Raw genomic sequence first — 25556 nt, forward strand, 5'->3', positions numbered from 1 at the left:
TTACATGCAGGCTGAAATCTTGCATAGATCTCATACTCACAGCTGAAGTTTTCTACAATTGTAGGGACTGTAGACAAACCTCTGTGAGCTACAGTAGCACTACTCTCTCCTCTTTCCTATTTGCTACAAATGTCGATAACATTTATTAGTCTGGAGCTCACAAAGCATTGGCTAGATCACAGAGCATTGTCCAGATCACAGAGCATTGTCCAGATCACAGAGCATTGCCTAGATCACAGAGCATTGCCTAGATCACAGAGCATTGCCTAGATCACAGAGCATTGCCTAGATCACAGAGCATTGCCTAGATCACAGATCATTGCCTAGATCACAGATCATTGCCTAGATCGCAGAACATTGTATAGAATGCAGAGCAGTGCTTAGATCACAGAGCATTGCTTAGATTTCAGAGCATAGTCTAGATCACAGAACATTGCCTAGATCACCTCTTTCCTATTTGCTGCAAGTGTCGATAACATTTATTAGTCTGGAGCTCACAAAGCATTGGCTAGACCACAGAGCATTGTCTAGATCACAGAGCATTGTCCAGATCACAGAGCGTTGCCTAGATCACAGAGCATTGCCTAGATCACAGAGCATTGCCTAGATCACAGAGCATTGCCTAGATCACAGATCATTGCCTAGATCACAGATCATTGCCTAGATCACAGAGCCCAGCCTAGATCACAGAGCACTGCCTAGATCACAGAGCATAGCCTAGATCACACATTATAGCCTAGATAGCACAGCCTAGATCACAGAGCACTGTCTAGATCAGAGCATTGCCTAGATCACAGAGCATTGCCTAGATCACAGAGCATTGCCTAGATCACAGGGCACTGCCTAGATCACACAGCACTGCCTAGATCACAGAGCATTGCCTAGATCACAGATCATTGCCTATCCTAGATCCCAGAGCATAGCCTAGATCAAAAATCATTGTCTAGATCACAGAGCATAGCCTAGATCATAGAGCATAGCCTAGATCATAGAGCATAGCCTAGATCACACAGCATAGCCTAGATAAAACAGCATAGCCTAGAGATCACACAGCATTGCTTAGATTACACAGCACTGTCTAGATCACAGAGCACTGCCTAGATCACAGAGCACTGCCTAGATCACAGAGCATAGACTAGATCACAGAGCATTGCCTAGATCATAGAGCATAGCCTAGATCACAAATCATTGCCTAGATCACAAATCATTGCCTAGATCACAGAGCATAGCCTAGATCACAGAGCATAGCCTAGATTACACAGCACTGTCTAGATCACAGAGCACTGCCTAGATCACAGAGCACTGCCTAGATCACAGAGCATTGCCTAGATCACAGAACATTGCATAGAATGCAGAGCAGTGCTTAGATCACAGAGCATTGCTTAGATTGCAGAGCATTGTCTAGATCACAGAACATTGCCTAGATCACAAAGCATTGTCTAGACTGGATATGATCGGAACTAGGGCACCACAGTTTTGTACCCATTGGGCTGAGATAAGGTATTATAGAACATTGTAGAATTACTCCTTATGCAATGATTAAACTTTATCCACGACCCCATTAAATGATGAAAACAACAATAACATATATGTAACTGAAAAGTCTACCTATACATATGTCAGGTTAGTGAAGCTATACACATTAATGGCATTGATGACTGACAGATATTGATGGTGTATAGGGTAAGGTGATTTGTATGCATTAGAAGAAGGACAGAATTTACTGTTGATGACCAATAAATATGAGTATGATGGTGTTCTGACATTTCCTCAATGGTAGGTGTTGGTTGGAAAAAAGGATCAGGTTGTTGGACTTCAATATACAGTACTTGATGATATTGTTCTCAGGGATGATAAGCCACTGGCAGAGGTGTCTGGTAGACACTTACTCCCATCTCCTCATTAGGAACACTTGTACACTTGGCCATGCCAAACATTCATGTGTATGGATAGATTAGCAAAGATAGTTGTTGGCCAAAAGCTATGTAAGGATAAAGGAACATAGCAGTAGCAGTTTGTGTATTGGTCTATATGACTGTGCTTATACTGGGAGCAGCAGGAAGCTCTCATTTGGAAAAGGAACGCAACTAATTGTTAAACCCCGTAAGTTCATATTTTCATTGCTTACATTAAATACATGCTGCCTTAATCAAATATTCATCTTAATATAAAAGTAAATGGTTTATACTTCTAATTTGACTGTATCAATATCGGCTTATTCTGTATGAGGGTGCCTGCACATGGTTCGGTCTGGCTGTGGGTCCACCTGCGGATCAACGCAAACTGCCAGGCCGCGGCTGCAGTCATATTTTCTTATTTTTTTGTAATAAATTGCACACCATGCGTTATATTAAGAACATGTGGTGCTTATGGTTTAGCTAGGAGGCTTACAATTTACACTTGTCTGTGACTTTAAAAAAAAAAAAAAACATTTCATGAACATGGCTAAAATGTAACTGAACCATGCCCATTTGGTTCACGTTAATCACAGGTGGCATACTGAGTAGGCATTAGATATATTTAATACCCTTAACATGGCTTTAGGCTGTAACTGAATCATTATATATTATCAATGTATAGTCTTGGGAGCTTTGATCTTGATATATTTATATATGGATTTTATAACTTCCTCCGTGTTGACCCTTCAATTTAATCTTTTCAGTATTAGAAGACTTAGTTTATGGTAATAATGTTCAGTATGATTCCCACATGTCGTGAAATTACTATAAAAAAAATGACAATTTTATAAATTGATTCATATTGACCTTTTGAATTTCATCTTTTCAGTAATTGATGAGCCATGGACCTTCCAGTACATATGGGGGTATTTATCAAAATTAGAATATTTGAAGTCAGTTTTGCAGAAATCTGTGTTGCTGTACTTTGCCCCAAATTTATCAAACGGCACATGTTGCTTGTTAAATTTGGAGCATCCTTAAACCTAACATTTTTGTCTATAAATGCTACTTTGGGGCTATTTTTTTCAACTAATAATAAATTGGGAGTGAACCACCTCCAGTTTCCCATCCCGTTTTCAAAACTGAAATGCGCTGTGTAACAATGCAAAGTCGCTCGATTTTGGCGCAGGTGACCCCAAGGAAGTTGAAAAGCCCCAATTTGTGACTTTTTGAAGGCAGAATTCTGGAGTGCACCACATGATAAATTCCCACCATACACTCTGTCAGCAGTCCATTCTTTTCAGTAACCATAGTTATAGGGTCCCAATATAAAAAAAAAAACGTATATGCTTTGTATTCCTGATTTTATACCATGTTTCCATAATGCAATGTACCTGACTGAACAGAACCCGACTATTGATAGGATACTCACGATGTAGCCTGGTTTGTGCACTGGTGTGTATGACTGTGCTTATACTGGCGGCACTTATAAACTGATATTTGGCAGAGGGACCCAGCTAACTGTTCAGCCCAGTAAGTGGCGTTTTATACTTCAATATGTATTGCATTATTTATTGTATGATTATATGGGAATATATGGCGCATTTATAGCTCTTATATCTGGCATCATTATTAGGGACAGTATTAATTTTAATTGATAACCTATATAAAAGAGCTTTATACAGCATATACAATATGCTTACCACTAGCAGAACAGTCATTCCACATATATACTACCAATATAATTTACAATGTGAGCAGTGGCAGGCAGTTTACGTAGTGGTGTGTTTGACTGTGCTAATGCTGGCGGCAGCAGAAAGTTAACCTTCGGAGAGGGAACCAAACTTACTGTCTTGTCTAGTAAGTAGGAAAACGTTACTATAATTATAAAGGTCTATCAATAGTATACAGTCCATATATATTGTATAGGAATATCTCTACAGTAGCATAATATTAAATGGAATTTTCTTTGTTGAATATGTGGCAGTCACTCTACACTTTTTAGGTAGTTTCAGTAGTGTATGATGGTATAAATCGAATATAAAAGGAGGCATCTTGAATAAAGTCCCATAGGAAGGTAACATTTTTAAAGAGGTACTTCAGAATTTATATAGTGCTGAAATAAATGTCCTCATAGAGATCCTCTTAAAACTCTGAAAAATAACTTTGGTTTCTTTGGATCCCTGAGAAACATCCAGGGTCACATGTACCTAACACTTACAGGTACTCTATGGGCATGATCCAGGGTCACATGTACCTAACACTTACAGGTACTCTATGGGCATGATCCAGGGTCACATGTACCTAACACTTACAGGTACACTATGGGCATGATCCAGGGTCACATGTACCTAACACTTACAGGTACTCTATGGGCATGATCCAGGGTCACATGTACCTAACACTTACAGGTACTCTATGGGCATGACCCAGGGTCACATGTACCTAACACTTACAGGTACTCTATGGGCATGATCCAGGGTCACATGTACCTAACACTTACAGGTACATTATGGGCATGATCCAGGGTCACATGTACCTAACACTTACAGGTACTCTATGGGCATGATCCAGGGTCACATGTACCTAACACTTACAGGTACTCTATGGGCATGATCCAGGGTCACATGTACCTAACACTTACAGGTACTCTATGGGCATGATCCAGGGCCACATGTACCTAACACTTACAGGTACTCTATGGGCATGATCCAGGGTCACATGTACCTAACACTTACAGGTACACTATGGGCATGATCCAGGGTCACATGTACCTAACACTTACAGGTACACTATGGGCATGATACGTGTGACCATAGAGGACTATGTCTATGAGCACACAGCATTTAAAGAAAACATACATTCTGTTCCATATATCTGGTATTACTGCAGATATATTTATAAAATCCTAGGGAACCCATTCTTAGAAATGTTCAAATTACTAGAGGAATCTAAAGAGTATTTCAGGCATCTAGTACCAATCAGCCTTTATAAGATACATCTGAATGATTCTGCTGCAAAGGTAGAAAGTCATTTCTGGCTAATGAATTTAATCAAAATAATTCAAATATTGAAATAAAAATCAAAAATACTGAAAATCCAATAAATGTCTGACTAGGATTTGTATAGGCCCATAGAAAGTCTTAGATAATGATCATACAAAGCATTTAAGCACAGCATTACATAAGATAGATCTTGCTGTTTTAGAGACCAGTGAGGTGACCAGACTTCACAATACAATCTGCACGCATAGATCACGTACACCTTGATGGTGCTGGTGTACTTACATTGAGAATCCATGTCAGAATGGCTGTATAATCCTTTTTGAGAGTTTTCCCGCCTGAGAATCGAGCTATCTTACTCTCTAGCTGCACACACCTTAATATCAGGCAGGAAAACTTTCAGAAAGGATTACACAGCCATTATGACATGGATTGTCAAGGTCAGTACATCAGCTTCAGCAGGTCTAAGATATCTATGTAGTAATGTATGCCAATCCAGTGGACAGATGCTCTTTAATCTGACATCCTGGCTGCAAAGATTTTTACACCTACTTTTTTATTACTAAAAATGTACCCAACTGGACATTACCATTGACAAAACACATAATCAATGGTTGTTTTTGGGCAATGGTTGTTTTTGGTTATAACATCTAAGTCATATGTGTATCGCTAGAGGAATTATCCTCAAGTAAAAGTAATGACAAGTAAGAAATGGAAGACCCCCAAAAGACACAGTTATAGCCATATTAAAATCTACTGTAGGTGCACAGGGTACATATTGTAGAACTGTGTATCAGTGTGATACTGCAGGATATGGAAAGCTTATATTTGGTATGGGCACAAAATTGATGGTTCTTCCTGGTAAGTATTTAGTAAAAGAAAACAAATGTAATCATTGTCACAGATAGAACTGATATAAATGTAGAAATCAGAATTCAGTTTCATGGGATTCCTACAAAATTCATCCCTCAAGCATAACCAGAAGGTTGCAGAAAACAATGATAAAAATAAAGTAATAAGTCACAGAGAATCGTAGTTATCTTTTACCTTTACTGGCAGGAAAATTCTTCCTAGGTATAATTTAATGTCTATATTATGGGCACCAACATTTAGACTAGTCTGGGTTCTACTGTCTTGACCATAAATCACCATAAAACCTTATGGCCAACTAAGTTTGGATCATTGTAAAACCAGAGATATATAGATAGATAGATAGAGATGATTGATCACAATTAGATCTTGTGATTTTCCTGTGGTCCCGCACTAGTAAGCAGACATGCATCCAGAGTCAGAGATGAGTTTTTGTAGAGAGGTTTCTGCTTGTGGGAATAATGCTGGACAGAAGGTTATATTTGGAGCGGGTACTAAACTCACTGTACGACCTAGTAAGTAACAGATCACTAACCCTATCACTACACTGAAATGGGATTAATGAGATACTTACTTATTGCAGGTAATACGGATGTGACAGATGTGATGAATGATGATCTGTTAAAAAATAATTTCTCTTTTATTGGTGATTTTATATTCTGTTAATTCCATTATTCTGGGAATAAAAAGAATATGAAAAAGTTATTATCCTGCATTGTTATATTACTTGGTAACTTCTCAAGCCCTTGTGGTTAATGGTAGTATTAGCTTCATCGTTGCCTACACCCAAGGGACGCTTTACATCTAAAAATCTGAAATTCCCCAAAATGATTGGTTGTTCCCTTATTTTTATCCAAATCACTGCCATTATAAGTGGGAGCAAATCTGAGGTAATTGTGCAGGACCGACGAAGGGAACATATTCTGTACCTCAGCCGCCATCAGCAGAGTACAGGGGCTGTTGTAATGTGCTGCCATGGGAGATATTCCTATATCAGCTGTGTATTAGGGAACTACTGGTGACCCATTATATAATATAATGTGTACAATGACTTCACTTTGAAGTAAATGTTCCAATTTGCAATCCACATATTGAGGCCTCTTGCACACAAACAATTTTTTTTTTCCGTTTACGTTCAGTTTTTTGCGTTCCATACACGGACCGTATACGGAACCATTCATTTCAATAGATCTGCAAAAAAAAACGGAAGGTACTCTGTATACCTTCCGTTTCCATATTTCCGTTTTTCCGTTCAAAGATAGAACATGTCCTATTATTGTCCGCATAACAGACAAGGATAGTACTGTTCTATCAGGGGCCAGCTGTTCCGCAAAAAATGGAATGCACACGGATGTCATCCGTATTTTTTGCGGATCTGTTCTTTGCAGCCCTCAAAATACTGAAAAAGCCATACGGGCATGTGCAAGAGGCCTTAAACATAGTGTTATTGGGGGTCTGGGTGCTGAGACCCTCACTGATCACTAAAATGAAAAGTCAGGTTGCTTGGAACAGCGTGCAGACCCTTTATTTTAGCCAAGTTAGGGTCTCATCACCCAAAACCCATTGATATTGACAGTTCTGTATATCCACATCTGCACACGTGCTTAATATTTAATACTTTATTTAACATTGTGGTACAGTAATTGTATAATTCCAATCTAGGCAGGCTATGGAGGTGTATCATATACTCTTCAGGATGTCACTTTTCTACACACACAAAGGTTTTTGTCAGGGTATGTTTCGATGTGTAAATTTTGCTGGTAGCAAACTCATATTTGGCAAAGGAACCATGGTGATTGTGATGTCAAGTGAGTGTCCTTTTTTCTAATCTGCAATATCATAAACTAAAGACATATTGGGGGTCTTTTATCAAACTGGTGTAAAATAGAACTGGCTTAGTTGCCCATAGCAACCAATCAGATTCCTCCTTTCATTTTCCAAAGGAGCTGTCCAAAAGGAAAGGTGGAATCTGATTGGTTGCTATGGGCAGCTAAGCCAGTTCTACTTTACACCAGTTTGATAAATGAAAATTTATTGGTGATGTGGCCTGAATGTTCAGAAATCTACATACATGAAACAGTATTTTACTTTGACCACATAGAACTACCGTATGTCCCTAAGCATACAGGGGGTCATTTACTAAGACCGTTTTAGCTGGCGATAGCTGCTCCTAAGTTATGTAAAGGCGGAGGCCTCTACATAACTTTGGCGTAAACACCACCTGTCTAAATGAACGCCAGCTCCCTTGCTGGTGTAGATTTAGACCATTTTTTACATCATGCCCCCTTTTTTAGCCCTGGTGTGAGCGGGGAAAAGTCGCAGATGCAGCCCAATTAATCTTTGTGCCTAAATCTGTGCCAGATATACACCAAAAATTTGTGTATATCTGATAATAAATGACCCCTGAGTTCCCATCAGTTTCACCCAACAGTTTCCTCATCACGGAGACTCTTCTCAGGACATGGGGTCACTTAGCATTGAATCAGCTTGCAGGCAAACTGTTCGTCTGCCTATGAGGGAAAAGGTTGGACTCTAATTGCATCAGGAAAATGATAAAGACTGTGTTTGTCTCCAAAAATGTTAGTTCTCGGAGGACAGATTAGCATCATCTGTCATCTGGCCACTGTTAGCATGTGTATATGGGATGTGCAGGTTTTTGTAATGAAATGTGTCATGGTGCTAATAATTTCGGACAGAAGATGACTTTTGGATCAGGCACCAAATTAAATGTCAAACCTAGTAAGTTTAAATAAGTATACACCATTACTATGGTATGTTGTAACATCTTATCTACATTAGTGTGACATTAGTATGCAGGGCATAAGTAATGTATGAGAAAGCGACTTTGAATTTATTAACTAAATTGACTTTAAATCAAAGTATTAACACTGTAAAAGAACAGGTGTAATGCACTGTAGTACATCTACCATACGGATAGTCAATCAGGCTGGATCGCACCATGTTCTTGTCATAGCATTCATCAGTGTGGTAATTATAACACAGGGAAATTTATATTTGGCCATGGAATCAAATTGATGGTGAAACCAGGTGAGCTTGCACAAGAATACAAAAAAGTACTATACTCCAAGCAGAATGTGGCAATACTAAATGCATAATGATAGTAATAATAATATATACTGTAAGTCATTGACCATCAAATTAATTGGTATGTGTTACCAGATCCCTTAACATATTACTGTTCTCCATAGGTAAAGCATTATTATTTGTGTACAATGGGTTTTCTAATTAACCTTTTAAAAAAAAGACATTTATACTGTGGAAACGGGATAGGTAGCCGCCTGGGACCGAGTCTAATATGTGTAGATTTGGTTTTATAGTACCGCAATAGATGCTCATATCCTACGCAAGACAGGACTTGGTTTAGTCAAACCTCTATTAGCTATAGTCACTGTCAGAAAAATGGTTATTCTAGAAACCGTATTTATACTCATGAACACATTTAATACACTGAATATACAGTATAAAATTACATTTAATAAATACATATATATTTGTAGTATTTTTTTATATTTATTATGTGACTATAACATATTTAAAGAGGTTGTGACAAGTTTAAAAGTTATCCCCTATTCTGAGGTTCGCTCGGGGTCCAACCGTTGGGACCCCCACTATCACAAGAATGGGGTCCCCGTTTCGATGGAGCAATAGGTCTTGCATGAGCACTGAGGCTTTATTCATCCTCTAGGGAAGCGGCGAAGATAGCAGAGCGCTGTACTCGGCTCCAGAGCTCCCATAGAGGATGAATAGAGCAGCAGTGCACATGCATGACCTGCCGCTCTATCAGAATGGGGCAACATGATCCCTGTTCTCGTGATCAGTGAGGGCCCCAGCAGTTGTACCCCCAGCGATCAACTAGTTATCCCCTATCCTGTGAATAGAGGATAACTTATAAACTTGGCACAACCCCTTTAAGATAATATAATAGGTAAAACAATAATACAAATAATGATATAATAAAACCGAAAGGGTGCAAATATTAATTCATGAAACATAATTAGCTATCATGCTTTTTAATATTTAATACACTCATACTTTATTCAAAATTGTATTCAAGTATCTACTGTATACGCAATATACTTCACAACTTATTATTAGTATTCTTTGGATTCATTGCTAAAGTTTTAAAAGAAAAATACATGCTCACAACAGCCTAAAAATCCATAAAATGGATTAATAGAAGACTCACATACTTACAGACATTAGTAAAGTTTTCAAAGTCAAATAATAAATGTATACTGTATAATGGACATTCATACATCCAACTGCTGCCTGACCAATCTTCCCATATTGACTACGGCCTCTGTATGTGACAGATATAATAGGTCAGTGATGAGGAGAGTAATCTCGCTTTTATAGAAGTACTGGCTAAGACACCTGCACAGGTTCTAAGGAGTTTATTGAAAGGGAACCCATCACTGTGTGACTATAGCACCAATAAACTGATATTTGGATCAGGAACTCCCCTAACTGTGTTTCCTAGTAAGTATTAAAATAATTATCGATTGGGATTTGCAGAAATTCAGGTATCTGTCCTATTTTTGGTTTTATAGATGATTTTGCTACCAGTTCTTATAACAATGTAATAACCACACAAAATACTAGTTATTAATCAGTCCATGTATCGGGTAATAGCAAGTCCTTGTAATGAGTAATAGAGTTGGTTGCCATGGATATTTCCATGAAAAATAATTATATGATGACATCAATAACTTCCTTGTCACAAGGCAATATGAAGGATGGCCCTCAAACCCTGTTCTGGCATGATGTGTACTTGGCAATCTATGTGGGATTTAGGATGAGAGATGCTTCACTAGCCAACAGATATCTCCATGTAATGGTAGACCATGGGTAATATTGGTCCAAATTATGGAAGTTACCCCATATAAATAGCATATGTCACACGTTCTAGATCTGTCTCCTAAGGTTACTGTCATGAGTCTTCTCAATGTGAGAATACTGCTGGTTGGAAGATAATCTTTGGATCAGGAACCAAACTGGATGTTAAACCCAGTAAGTCAATTATGGTGGAATATTACACCTTGCCGTCAGCTAACATGTAGAAATGGGTTCTAAGTCTCATATTCATTTTAATACGTTTTTTAAAACATAGATAGATGATAGATAGATATATACGTAGACAAGTAATACCAATTCAACCATCTAAAAGTAAATAAAAATATCCAAAGGTCCCCATATCAGCCCCCATTTCTTCAATAATATGAATGATTGATTGATTGGATGAATGAATCCCATTTGAGATTATGAACTGCTGAGGTTGGGTTGTAGTTTAATTTTGATTCCACTTATTCCCAAAGGAATATACATGACAGAAGTATTAGATATATACCATGATATCTTTTATGGTTTGTTTTATTGTGTTGAATTTTGACTACCATAATTATTTCATTGTGATAATGTCTTAGCCTCAAACAAGAGCCGAGTGTGCGTATGGTGTGCGTATGTGTGCATGTGTGTTATAATTGTTCTGCAGTATATCAGTGTGTAATAAGCTGGAGAAGCTTACTTTTGGAGTGGGAACTAAGTTAACTGTAAATACTGGTAAGTGGCTTTTAGTATATTATGTTATCATGGAGTTAAAAGGAGAAAAGGAGTCTTTTAAATTTTTTAAAATATTTTTGTACTGTCTGACAATACAATAAATCTGAGTCTCAAAATATCAGACAACACAAAAAAGTCAAATAAAGCCCCATATTATTGAAATATAACAATAGACCTATAAACTGGCTAAACATGGCCCATAAAACATCACAGTCCAACCATTGAGTGGTGATAGTTAAACCCTGGTTTGTGTTTTAGGACATAGAAAGTATATGGGCTGAAAAATTTATTGATGACACAAAGTATTCCTTTCTTAAAGTAGAGGGAAAACTAGTGTATTAAACCATCATAATCCCGATATATGCCCCGATACAAGAATGACCGGAAGTGTGACAAAAAATATTGGAAACAATTATTCCCTGTATTGTGAATTCATTGTGATAATAATTGAGTTCTTCAAATGAACTAAACCTATTTTTAGTCTTGGGGATATTTGATACTAGTAAGCTTATACCAATATATTGTGCACTTACCTGTGTGCATTGTATTGCTATGTTATATATCACTGTGTGATAATCTTAGAAACGTTACATTTGGTAAAGGAACCCAGTTAATTGTGAATATTGGTGAGTGTGAACCCACATCTAATGTGTATGAAATGCCCGGCTGATGTTTATTGGTAGAAAAAAAGATCAGGCATGTTTACTTTTAACATGCCCAATCCTTTGTTCTCAAGGGGAGATAAGATAAAGGTATCAGACAGCAGCTTCCCTAATGAAAATACATGCATGCTCAGACGAACTGTGCGTGCAGATATGGAAAGTTGGTTAGGAATAACTGAATAACCGTACAGCCAACGCTCTTGAAAGTGTATGGCCAGCTTCAATAAGGACAGGCACACTAAAATTTAGCATTATATCTAAGAGAAAAGCATAACTGGGATAGAAAGGTCAAATATTTTTAGAAAATTATTTTTTTGAATAATAATTATGACTATTATTTTACTTACACAAGGCCAATTGATACAGATAAGTAAAATGCAATCTTTTTGGCAAGTGTATTTAGCAATCAGTTTTAGTAACTATGAAGGAAGTGACATATTCTTGCAAGGGGGTGAACTGTTGTGGTAATTGGGGAGCAGCTAACAAGCTCATATTTGGTGCTGGAACACAACTATGGGTAACACCAAGTAAGTCTACTATATCTTTAGGCCAGGCTAAGTAGTGCATTCTCTATTGCTAAAGAGTTTCATGAAAAGCACTGTGTGACTATAATGCTAGAAAACTCGTATTTGGATGGGGGACAGCTCTAGTTGTATCTCCCAGTAAGTATCACACTATATATTCTGTATCATTTTCTTTATGAAAGATTTTTCCTGTTTTTAATTTTAGTCACAATTAGTGTCAAGCGAATCGAAGTATCCGAAGTGGACTTCGATCCGAATTTTAGGAAAAATTTGATTTGCCTCAAAGACGAAATTCTTCGTGCTTCATGGTAACTAATCAATTTTCCCTGACATGGCTGTAAAAAATACCTTCTCATCTCATCCATTTGAGCGTGAAGAGGCCGCTGCAACCATCTTGATTGACGTAGTCATGCACGTCGCAAGATTTCAAGCTGTGTCTTCAATCAAGATGGCTGCCGTGGCCTCTTTGCGATCAAATGGATAAGGTGAGTATTAATATATTATAATTTTTTTACCAGATAGCCTTCACTATTATTCTCAGATGCCACAATCAGTGAATAAGGCATCTAAGGGGTCCAATGATGGGGGTCGGCGTGATCGCGGTTCCCCATCATTGTGTCTTCTACTTACAAAGAAATGTGTTTCGTGATGAAGTAATTCGTCAAGAAGCGAATTTCTTTGTGACATTCGGTGAGGCAGCCAAATCTAATTTTTCAAAACTTCGCTCAACACTAGTCACAATATTCCTTGGTCATATAAAACCATGTAACAATTAGGGGCAGTGATCGGACCGCAGGGAGATCACGAGTGCTTGAGTTAAATGGAAATATTAAAAGAGTATTCATATATATTAATGTATTGGTATATCACCAAGATATGCCAAAACATTATAATTGGTGGAGGTCAGACCTCTGGGTCCTTCGAATATCATGAGAACATGGAGACTGTTCCTTTAAGCCATTCCCAGTTGCACTCCTGTTCAAGTGAATAGCACGTTTTGTAGTTGCCTCCATAACGGGTGGCTGAGAGCATTGCAGTGAGGGGAAGCTTGGGAAGGAGCAGCAAAGCTCAACCAGTGCGGCTGCTTCCTCATTCGGAGGATCAGTGTGGATTACAGAATTGGGACCCCACCGATCAGTAAGTGATGTCAGGCTCTAGCTACAGTATGTATATGTCATCATTAAGGCTCATGAGAAAACCAATTTAATGATAAGAAAGTCAGTCAGACATCCCAATCTCATTACATTTGTATGAGTTTTAGGGAGTTGGGTATTTTCTTTGTAAATTACAGTAATTCCTATTTTAGCCTCAAATGAAGTAACCCAATTTTTCTTTATTATGAGTGCACTTGAAGTTTAGTGGTTTGTGTATGTGAGGACAGTGGGTATTTTATTGCTCTGTTGTAAACCACTGTGTCACGGCAGTGGAACATATACATTTGGCAAAGGGTCCAAGTTAAGTGTGATTATTGGTGAGTACACAGTGATATTACCCGGTGATTCCAGTGTATGTATGACATAGTGTTATGGCCAAGTACAGTGTAACATAACATAACCATCCGTGATGGAAATTAGAGCAACATTGCCCACTATGGATGAAAATAAATTCCACAGTCTTAATTTTATATGTTATTTTTTAAATAAATCCAATTAGTAATGGAAGCATAAAAATGTAATTTACTGTCAAACATTGAAGGTATTGATGAGTTTAGGGATTACAAAAGAATGTGTCGAGTATGAGGCTGGAACAACACAGGTAGTTTTTGATATAGTCTTTTTCAGCCACAAATGGGAGTAAATACAAAAGACAGAGAAGGATCAGCCCTTTTCTTTACACCTTTCTTTCTATTTAGATTTACCTCTGGCTTTGAGTCTTAAAATAAAAAAACTCATCAAAAACTGCACTTCAAACTGCATGTGTGATTCCTAAGTGAGGCAGTTTTTGCAATGGTGCAAACTGCTGTGGAAATTGGGGTGCAGGTGCCAAGCTGATATTTGGAACTGGAACACAACTAATTATCACACCAAGTAAGTTGTGTTATTTGGTGTGTCTCTACAATAGGATTTTTTTGTAAATAATCCCATCAAGCCATTTCTTCAGTGGAGGCTGAAAAGGATAATTGTTGTATGAAGGATGCCATTAATGGTGTCTTTCAACTACACACAAAGCATTATTGATTATTTTAGCACTTAAATAACAAAAATATTCTCATGGACAGATAATTTTTCATTTGGATAAACTAAATTAATCAAAATAATTTTCTAATATAATAAATTAAATTACAACCTTCATGTAAACTCACACATAAGTCTGTGCATTTCAGCCTGGAATACAATGTGTAATACAGAACCATTTCTCACATCATATTGCAGACTTTCTATGTACCAGACTTTACTTAGAAGTACTGAAATCAGTATATATATATGCCATCTGATGGAAAATGCAAAAAAAAAAAATCCATACACCACTATGTTTTCATATACTGACATGCATACATGAAATACATTAAAACTGGGGATGGAATCCGCATTTAATCTTTGATCCATAAAATGGTTATGTTTCTCATCAAAGAGTTTATTGGGTTTTACAATTTTCCAATCTCAAATAGAGAAAATAACAAAACAAAATGTAGATAAAACAATACAAAGTGATATGGTCATCTGAAAGCTCGGCAAAGGGAGATGAACGTACAAGCCAAGGGCCCTACACGGTACATCAAAAAACTGTGCCAAACAATAGGCATGACAAACATTTCGGTCTAAGTCAAAACTAGACAACATTGAAGTAGTGGTAAAAGGCATGTCTAGAAACACATAATCTAAAATCAATTTCATATAAGTACTAAAATGGTTAGGTTTGATCTGTTTTTAGAACACATGCTGATGTAGGATATGATTAGAGTGTAGGACATGACGCTTATAGAGTTTAGCCCCCTGTTTGATGCATCACTTTATTCCATTTTTTTTAAAATTACAATTGACTTTGTACATGCTGCTAAAAGCACTAATAAATACCTAAGGGGGTTGTCCCATCTCGGCCTTCCATGGCTGACATGGAACTACCGTAACCACAGTAAGTGACAGCCGGGAGAGACAGAGTTATGGAAATGGCCAGGCGGCCAGAGCTCCGCTGTTTCTGTACCTGGCATAGCATTGAATTGGAGCTAGGCAAATAATGTAGCACTGCAGGCTGTGCTGTTTCTGTAACTTCCAGAAGACCTGTCTCTTGGATGTTTGCAAAACTAAATCCACCTCCAGCTAGCGATTATCGAGCCAATTCCCATCTTGGTCATCGAAGGCCGAGATAGGAAAACCCCTTTAAGTGCAAAATTAAAAATCTCCAAAAATAACATGTAGACATACATGAGAATTTATCATAAAAGGAATATTTGAAGTCAGTTTTGCTTCAGTCTGCATTGGAGAGCTTTATGCCACATTTAGCAAATGTCTCATGTTGTTTGGTAAATTTGTCTTATCCTTTTGTCAAGAAAAGCTCCTCCAGTTTTCCTTCTCCACCCTCCTCCTGGAGTGAGATTATGACTTATTTGCAAGCTTTAAAAAAGGTAACCGTGATAAATCTATATTTCAAAACTGTAACGATAGGTGTAAAAATCCAAAAAGTCACTCAATTTTTGTCCAAAGAGTCGCAAAAGTCCCATTTTGCTAGTTTTTGAAGACAGAATTGTGGACTAAAGGCATGATAAATCAGGGCCAATTATTTTATTTTTTGATTATTCCTTACATTCCTTAGATTATTAATATTTAATATATTATCATATTAGCTTAAAACGTCAAGAATCATGATAATAAATACAATAATAGAAATAATCTGTGCACAATCAGAAGAATTTCTTAGTATGTAGATGGTAGAAGTAATGACAGTGGCTACTGAAAGCGTTTTTGCTATACTGTTTGTCACTGTGATAATGTCAATGACAAATTTATATTTGGAAAAGGGACAACGCTGACAGTAAAGCCAGGTCAGTTGGCTTCTAGCATATGCCAATGAATTCTTAAATGTTTGCATGTTTTAAGGGCAGTATAGAATATTAAGATAATGGATGGAGATAGGTAATGGATTAAAAATATTCTATTCAAATAATTCAAACTTTATATGAATTATTGATTTTTATTTTATAACTCATTTCTGCCACTATAACTATGGTTGTAATAATACATGTGATCTTTAATTTGGAATCTAGAAGATGTCCATTTACTATCAAAAGTCAAATTTGGTTAATTGTTATGTGGTGAATGGAAATAGGTGTTCTCACAGAAAATGATATTCCAATCATTCCACATTGTGTCATGTGGAGGGATGGATAAGCTATGACTCTACCTGCTCTCATTCAGATGTTTTATTGCACATGTCTGCACCACTGCGTATGCTGGTGTTGGGTATGAAAAACGTACTTTTGGATCTGGTACAAAACTTACAGTTGAGTTTGGTAAGTGCTGGAGATTTATTAGAGAATTATGAGGGCAGAAGACTTATTTTTTCTAAATTTTTCAGTATGCAAATGATTTTTTTTTTAGAAGATTTTGATGTTGGTTGTTGGTCTGGATATACAAGAAAAAGGTGTAGGCCATGGAGACCCACCCGTTTAATGTGAGCATTGTGGAAAATCTCTTGAACTCTAGACTAAAAACTGATTAATTCAGAAACTATAGGAACAGAGATTAGAGAGCCAAACGTATGAGAACAAAACCCTTATGGTCTGGACAAACAATACCTTGGAATATCATTTATGTATCAGCTTCTATGTTCTTCAGTTGTATGGTCTTTCCAAATTACAGTTTTGTCAGCTTGATGGTCAGCAATGTTAGCTTTGCCCTCTGTCGTGAAAGACATTGTATAAGGTGTAAATTGGGAGCCGGAGATTGATTGATTGTTTTTTGTGTTGTTGGTCTGAATAGACAAGAAAAAGGTGTAGGCCATGGAGACCCGCACGTTTAATGTGAGCATTGTGGAAAATCAGAACACCCAACAAATTACATTATTCCTAGAAATCTCTCTTGCCCATATACCGGTAGTAGTTTACAAACCGCCACCCCTTAAAGGGGTTGTGTCACTTCAGCAAGTGGCATTTATTACATGGAGTAAGTTAATACAAAGCACTTATTAATGTATTGTGTCCATATTGCCTCCTTTGCTGGCTTCACACTGTACACTATAGGAAAAAGCACGAGCCTATGTGAGCTCCCACTTTTTCACTTACTTATTATCTACATACATTAGCAAGCAGTAGGGAGCTGATAGATTGCAATATAACTAGAATATGACTATACAGAGTTTGTTTGTAGTCTGTTACCATGGAGACACATAGGTCTGCATGGAAGATATAGACAGAATACGATAATACATTTTTTTACTTAGGTCTATTGAAAAAAAAAAGTTGCTTCAATTTTCATTTTAGACACATTAAAGCAATGAAAACATTAGGTGTGAAGGCGCACATAGCCTTTAAATTCTTTACTACAATAAAAGTAGATGTTATTCAGCAAAGACTAAAGGCCTAGGAAGAAGAAAACTATTATTGTATGTGTCTGTATCGCTGTGTGTATATGGTGGGGCAAGCTATGGGAAACTGATTTTTGGTCCTGGGACAGAGCTGATGATTAATCCTGGTATGTAAATACAAATTATTATCATATTTATGGATCTGATATCTGGAATCCGTACATAAGAGATTTTTTTCGTTTTTAAAATTATCAAATTGTCATTTGTCAGAGAAATAATCTGATATGGGAGAATTAAGTCACCCTGTGATTATTTTATTAATGGGCGTAAGACTGAGTAGGTTTACTTTGATATTTAGTTCAGAGAGTAATCACTTGTTCATTGATGATTATGGAAATTTCTACATAGTTCACAAAGTATTTTCAAACATAAAATCCAATTTGTTCCTTAATTATTGCTTGATTAAAGCATCAATTATCACATCCTGAAATTTGTGCCATGCTGTTCCTTAGCATGCGTTCACAGGCCTTAGCTGGACACAAATGATGAATATGACGTGAACAAAGAAAGACGCCACATTTGGGGTGATCTCCAGCATCAAGACCAGACCAAAAACTGATTAATTCAAAAACTATAGGAGCAGAGATTAGAGAGCCAAACGTATGAGAACAAAACCCTTATGGTCTGGACAAACAATACCTTGGAATATCATTTATGTATCAGCTTCTATGTTCTTCAGTTGTATGGTCTTTCCAAATGACAGTTTTGTCAGCTTGATGGTCAGCAATGTTGGCTTTGCCCTCTATGTCGTGAAAGACATTGTATAAGGTGTAAATTGGGAGCGAGAGATTGATTAGTTTTTGTTCTGAACATTTATAAGGTGTGAATTATGGTGGAGGATTAAACAGACTGATATTTGGATCTGGAACATTCATATGTCTTATATTTGTATTTCTAGTAGTGTAGTGCTGTGTAGTGTCACATTGTACAGCTCTGCTATTAGACATGTCACAAATCATAGTGTAAGGACGTCCTGTACGCCATTGGGATCATAAGGGTTTAAGAAAACTGAAAGGAAAAGTAAGTGTGCAAAATGGTGCATATATGAAAAGCGCTTCCACATTTCGGATGGATCCTGATCCTTATTCATACCCGGAATAACACATAATTTGAACTTCTACTGAATTTACCGGGCCCCGGCCCTGCAGTCTTCTCCTCTTCTGTTCACCATAGGCGACAGTGTGTTAGGCCACATGGCGGCTGATACTTTTTGCAGATGCTGAGCCGGAACATAGATATTTCATGTTTCTATTACTATTTGGAAAAGAACTATTCTGTCTGCCGGTCTCAATAAGTTTATCAGCCACAAGCAGATTTTCAAAGCATTCAGCTTCATTGCTAATAAACAAAAAGTCTTCTACACAAAATAGCACTTTAATAACCTTATAAGCTTAATAATAAGGAAGAGAACAAACCCATTCAATACACCAATAGCTCATTGATTTCTCACTGCTGCTTTGCCTGCTGATAATAGTAGGGGCTGTCTGGTTTTATTATGCCCAAATTAAAAGCCAGTTTTATTTTACTGCAATATGTGCAGTCTGGATGATATATTTTCAGCATAGAAAGAGGAAATCAGCCAACAACTCCCTGAAGAAATCTTACAAACCCTTTCTGGACCGTACATGCTGTAGATGTATTAACATGGAGAGATGCAGTGTGATCCTATTACTAACAGCTTCGGCCATGACAGCATAGGGACCACATATCTATGATGGAGAAGCAGTTTTCTACAGTTGTATGTTTAACCACAGGAATACAATTACCAACCATTTTGGTTACGTTTATTATTATTCTTTTTTAGAAACAGACCGGACAAGCCCTTCGGTATATCAACTGACGTCTTACAAGCCAACAGAAAGTCTCCCGAACACGGTCTGCCTGGTTACTGATTTCCCATCACCAAATAAAACTTTGGATGTAGACAAACAGGAAATAGAGCTGAATGATATAGCTGTGCTGGATAAGTCCAGTAGTGATGTGTGGAGATACAGCGCAGTCATATGGGACCAGGACAATCCCTCCAAGGACCTCAGCTGTGCAGTGAAGTATGATGGAGAAACTGTCCACCCGGATACCATAATAGGTACATTACATATGTTTATACTGCACATAACGCAAGTGCCATCCATGATCTATCTATACATCCATCTATTTAGCTATTATCTATCTATTTATCTATTTATCTCATATTTATTTATCTATCTATCTATCTATCTATCTATTATCTATCTATCTATATATCTAGTATCTATCTATCTATCTAATATCTATCTATCTATTATCTATCTATTATCTATCTATTATGTATCTATCTATCTATTATCTATCTACTATCTATCTATCTATCTATCTATCTATCTATCTATCTATTATCTATCTATTATCTATCTATCTATCTATCTATTATCTATCTATTATCTATCTATCTATCTCATATCTATCTATCTATCTATCTATCTATCTATCTATTATCTATCTCATATCTATCTATCTATCTATCTATTATCTATCTCATATCTATCTATCTATCTATCTATCTATTATCTATCTATCTATCTATCTAATATCTATCTATCTATCTAGTATCTATCTATCTATCTATTATCTATCTCATATCTATCTATCTATCTATCATCTATCTATTATCTATCTATCTATCTATCTATCTCATATCTATCTATCTATCTATCTATCTATCTATTATCTATCTCATATCTATCTATCTATCTATCTATCTATCTATCTATCTATCTATTATCTATCTCATATCTATCTATCTATCTATCTATCTATCTATCTATCTATCTATCTATTATCTATCTCATATCTATCTATCTATCTATCTATCTATCTATTTATCACATATTTATTTATCTATCTAATATCTATCTATCTATCTATCTATCTATCTATCTATCTATCTATCTATCTATCTATCTATCTAGTATCTATCTAATATTATCTATTTAGATATCTATTTTATCTAATATAAATCTATCTACCCATCTAATTTATAACTTGTTATCAGGAGTCAGGACAAACATTATGCTATTAAGCAATGACTTGAATAACAACTCACCACAATGTATTCATATTTCAGATGAAACAACTGATACTTGCTCATCCCTATCTGTCACTAAACGTTTCCACACAAGTAAGTTGCCTTCTTAAAGCCTTTCACTGTATTTCCTAGTAGTAGTGGCTACTTGATTGTTTTAGTTAAAATTCATTGCGGTAAAGAAATAGTAGTTTATGCAGGTATTAAAGGGCTCATCTATATCAGATCGCCGATCAGCAGTATGTATGTTTACCTGCTCGCCATTGCAAAGGCAGCGGTGAGCAGTGCAATTAGATCTCAGCCGTCCAATTTGCTTCAATGGGACAGCTTCTTCCTATCCATATGAATGAAGCAGCAGAGTCATCCTGGCTAGATGTACCCCAACTTCAATACATTGAATACCTCTGTGTCCATTACATGACCGGGGAGCTTTTATTCACTTGAAGAAAAACAAGTTCATATTGAACTGCAGAGGAACTGACTGAAATGATATAAAAAAAACTTCTATAACTTTACACCATACAATAATAACGTTTATCAGCAGAAATCAGAGTATCCCTCTTATGCAGTTTACCTTACCCATACTGGCAGATGGGATTTGTAGGCATTGTTCACATTTGCATTGGCTCCTTTCCATCAGTTTTCCAGAACAGCATAGCATACTCCACTAATATATCCAGTAAAATAAAACCATAAATCTGAAACCATAAGCCATTAGGATTTGTTATGTTCAGGATGGCCCCTGTTAAAGGGTCTGTGAGTTTTGCTAACATTTTTGATATGTCATAGAGACATATGAAAAGTTTTGGTTGGTGGGGGTCAAAATGCTGAGACCAACACCACTTGCTAGAACAAAGAAGGGAGAAGTGTGTGCATTTCACGCTCTCTTTCCTCGCTGCAGAGGAATCGGAGTCGCCGATCAGGCATGTGTGCTGGAGTTAGCTGAGTACAGCACTTGGACATCTCCGATACTCCCATAGAAATGAATGGAGCAGCAGTGTGCATGCCTGACTGGCTGTGCATTTCATTTCAGGGGGCTCCATGGGGTAAAGGGTCACCATTCTCATGGTCAGTGGGTGTCACAGCAGTAGGACCACCGATAGCCAAATTATTATCCCCTATCCCGTAGATACGGGATAACTTCACACAATTGGAATACCCTTTTAGGGGTTATTTTTTCATATTAATCTAAAAATGATATATAGTAAATTACATCTCTTTATTCATACCTGTGTGTGTCGCTCTTTTACAGACCCAAGCATGAACACCTTGTCAACTTCAGTTCTTGGACTGAGGATTCTTACCGCCAAAGCTGTTGTCTTCAACCTAATGATAAACCTGCGCCTTTGGTCATCTTAAGGTGAGTGACTTCACATCTTTAAACATCTTTTCTTCCTTTTCCCAGATTTTATTGGGAAATATTTAAAACAATCTATTTTCAGAGGAAGTGAACGGATCCGTTTTTTTCATGCATTCATGTGCCTGAACTGAGGATCTAACCACAGTTCCTATTCATCGCTGTTCATGCAGATGAGAATAACCCTTTTTTATTGATGGCATGGCAGTGAAAGCAAGCCTAATGCATATGATGGCTGTTATTCAAGGATTAGAAAACCAGATACGACCATGTGCATGAGGTTTAAAAGGAATCACCAGTGACCTCCCTGTAGATGTTTGCCTGGACACATAGCTGTGGTTCACCTGGTTAAAGCCCTGTTCTTCTTTTGTTGATCTGAGGCTCCGTTCCTGAGTTATGTTTTTTTTTTTTTTATATGCATATTGGGCCTTTGGTGCAAGGAGGGCATCACCATTGCTTTTGTTGCACGCAAGCTCCACTCCTTTATGTGTCGCTCCCTCGCCACTTTGCCACTGCAATCAAAGCAGTGAGGGAGGGGCTGGCCACAGAAAGAAACGGAGCTTGGGTGCAACAAGTGCAATGGTGGGGCCATTCCTGCACCAAAGAACTAATGCATATTAAGAAAAAGTATTATAACTCGGGAACTGAGCCTCAGATCAACTAATAAAAATACAGTGTTTTAATCAGGCGAATCACAGCTATTTGTCTAAGTAAGTAGTTTGATAGGGAGGTCGCTGGTGACAGATTCCCTTTAATTATGAGTAGTCTTTTTGTTAAACTGTAAACTGTAGATGTCGTTATAGTCTGTCAAAAGGACAAAATAAAATGAGTAAATTAGGGCAAAAGTAATCCAAAAGAAAACTGACCAGTTGAACCTCCTAACTGCCCAAACCCCAAGGCATATCAGATGAATACTGGTGATTATGCTTTTTCATATAAGCAAAAGTTTTTGCCCTTACTAGTCAAGGTCCTCACATATGAAATTTATATAAAACTGGATTTAGCCTATGTTTGGCATACATTTGGGCAATATACGTAATATAAGGGGTTTTCTGGAGTAAAATATGGCTGGCTTATCCTAAGGATCGGTCTTCAATGTCAGAATGGTTTGAATCCCGGCACCCCTGCGATCAATTGTTTGAATAGGTGCTGTGGCCTCTCCCTTGGGCAGTGACATCACGTTTATTGATCATATGGCCTACGTGCAGCTCAGTCCCATTCAAGTGAATGGGCCAGGAGTGCAATACCACTCACAGCCCCTATACAATGTATGACGCTGTGGTTTGTATGCTGTGAGCAGGCTGCCGCATTCACCCTTTCATACAGCTGATCGACAGGGCTACCAGGATTCCGACCACCAACAATCACATATGGATGACCTAGGCCAGGGATGGGCAAACTCGGCCCTCCAGCTGTTTTAAAACTACAAATCCCATCATGCCCTGCTGTAGGCTGACTGGGAATGATGGGATTTGTAGTTTTACAACAGCCGGAGGGCCGAGTTTGCCCATCCCTGACCTAGGCTGAGGATAATAATTTTTGTACTCCTGGAAAATCCTTTTAACTACATAAAAATAAAAAAAACATAGGGAAAATGTATCACGCCCTGCACTCCAGAATTCTGGCTTCAAAAAGTCTTCAAAACTTTTTCTAACGTGTATGATAAAATAATTAAGGAGTGAACTATATTTAATCAAGTGCAATAATTGTTTAAACTGCACAGATTTACAATATGTACGGCAAACAATTCAGGATGTTCAGCTTTTCTCATGCATATAGCCAGGCTAACACGTTACATACTAAACATGCTAGTATAGAACATGACTAATCATGTCTTATTCTCCATTAACAGATATTCTTCACTGGGCTCAAAACAGCAAGAGGGATCATCAGTCATTTTCATCAGTTCTGTTGGATGAAATGAAATCTTTATCACCATTCAGACATTGTATATATATATATAATCATAGTCTGGCATGTACTGGATGTATATAGTGCCAAGAATATCAAGCAGGTTTGAGATGATTAAAATAGAATTACCCAATTGATATAGGAAGAAACTGTGTCATCCATTATACTCAATTGTAATTTACATAGTGTATGTACTGTTTCCGTTACATGCATTTTACTTAGTATGTTCTAATCTTCGTAATGTCTATACTGTATACTTGTATTATATATGTCTGTTCTATACAATGTGAACAATATCACAAAAGTTCTATTAAAGCATTTATTGAAAAAAGAAAATGTACTCAATGTATCAATTACATAAAGTGCATAAAGGTTCACATAGCTATTGCCCTATGACCAAGAAATAGAGCACATACATGAGAAACTATGGAAGTCAACTCATATGCCATGTTTATCCATATTTTATATAAAGGGGTTGTGTCATCTCAAGAATTGGTGGCATATCGCTAGCGATAAACCACCAATGCTTGGAATGACAAAACCCCTTTAATTTCACATACTAAGACCCTCAACAAGTCGGAGCCAAAATAACAGTGCATATGTAAAACAGGGTCTTTGTTTAAGACTATAACAAATTCATGAAATGTTCTAAGTAGAGATGAATGAACTGATTCTAAACTAATATAATTAGTTCCCCAAAAATTTTCCCAAACTTTTGTTTGATGTGATGTGTGTGATGTGAGCAAGACAGTTCACCTCCTTCCTGTCAACATTCTAGTAGTTAGGCTTTATTACAAACAACATCACTAGCTACTGCTTCTCCTCCTCCTCTTCCTGCTCCACCACTCAAACATCAGTCAATAATGGAGTGTGTAGGCAGGAAACAACAATATGCTCCCAGTAATCCACTTGTGTGTCAACTGAACTCCCACCAGACCAAGTTGCTGGTAGTACACTTGTTATTGTACTACTTAGTAGATTCCACTGCCTTAAAGCAACTTCAGCCTCACTAGAACAAACCAACATTATTTCTCCAAAAAAGGTCTTTGTGGGTAACGCCTTGGCATGCCACTGTGCAGCAAGGTGCACATTACCATTGACATGTGAGCAGCAATTATGGCCAGAGACAATACATATCTTTCACGGTCCACTAGGTCAATGTTTTGTGTAG

The 25556-nt window shown here is 37.2% G+C and overlaps 1 protein-coding gene across 4 annotated transcripts in view; it reads left to right on the plus strand.

Annotated features, from left to right (window-relative positions):
* Positions 1–24721, plus strand: part of LOC120988998 (M1-specific T cell receptor alpha chain-like) — a 377020-nt gene extending 352299 nt beyond the window's left edge. For all 4 annotated transcript variants that reach the window (XM_040416835.1, XM_040416836.1, XM_040416837.1 and 1 more), the window contains 4 exons: positions 19861–20142; positions 21160–21213; positions 22370–22477; positions 24327–24721. In XM_040416835.1, the coding sequence (XP_040272769.1) occupies positions 19861–20142; positions 21160–21213; positions 22370–22476 (443 nt within the window). In that variant the 3' untranslated portion in view covers position 22477; positions 24327–24721. The remainder of the gene's footprint in view (positions 1–19860; positions 20143–21159; positions 21214–22369; positions 22478–24326) is intronic.
* The last annotated feature ends 835 nt before the right edge of the window (positions 24722–25556 follow it).

The sequence above is a fragment of the Bufo bufo genome, chromosome 2 (assembly GCF_905171765.1).
Source record: "Bufo bufo chromosome 2, aBufBuf1.1, whole genome shotgun sequence".
In the NCBI taxonomy this organism is placed as follows: domain Eukaryota; kingdom Metazoa; phylum Chordata; class Amphibia; order Anura; family Bufonidae; genus Bufo; species Bufo bufo.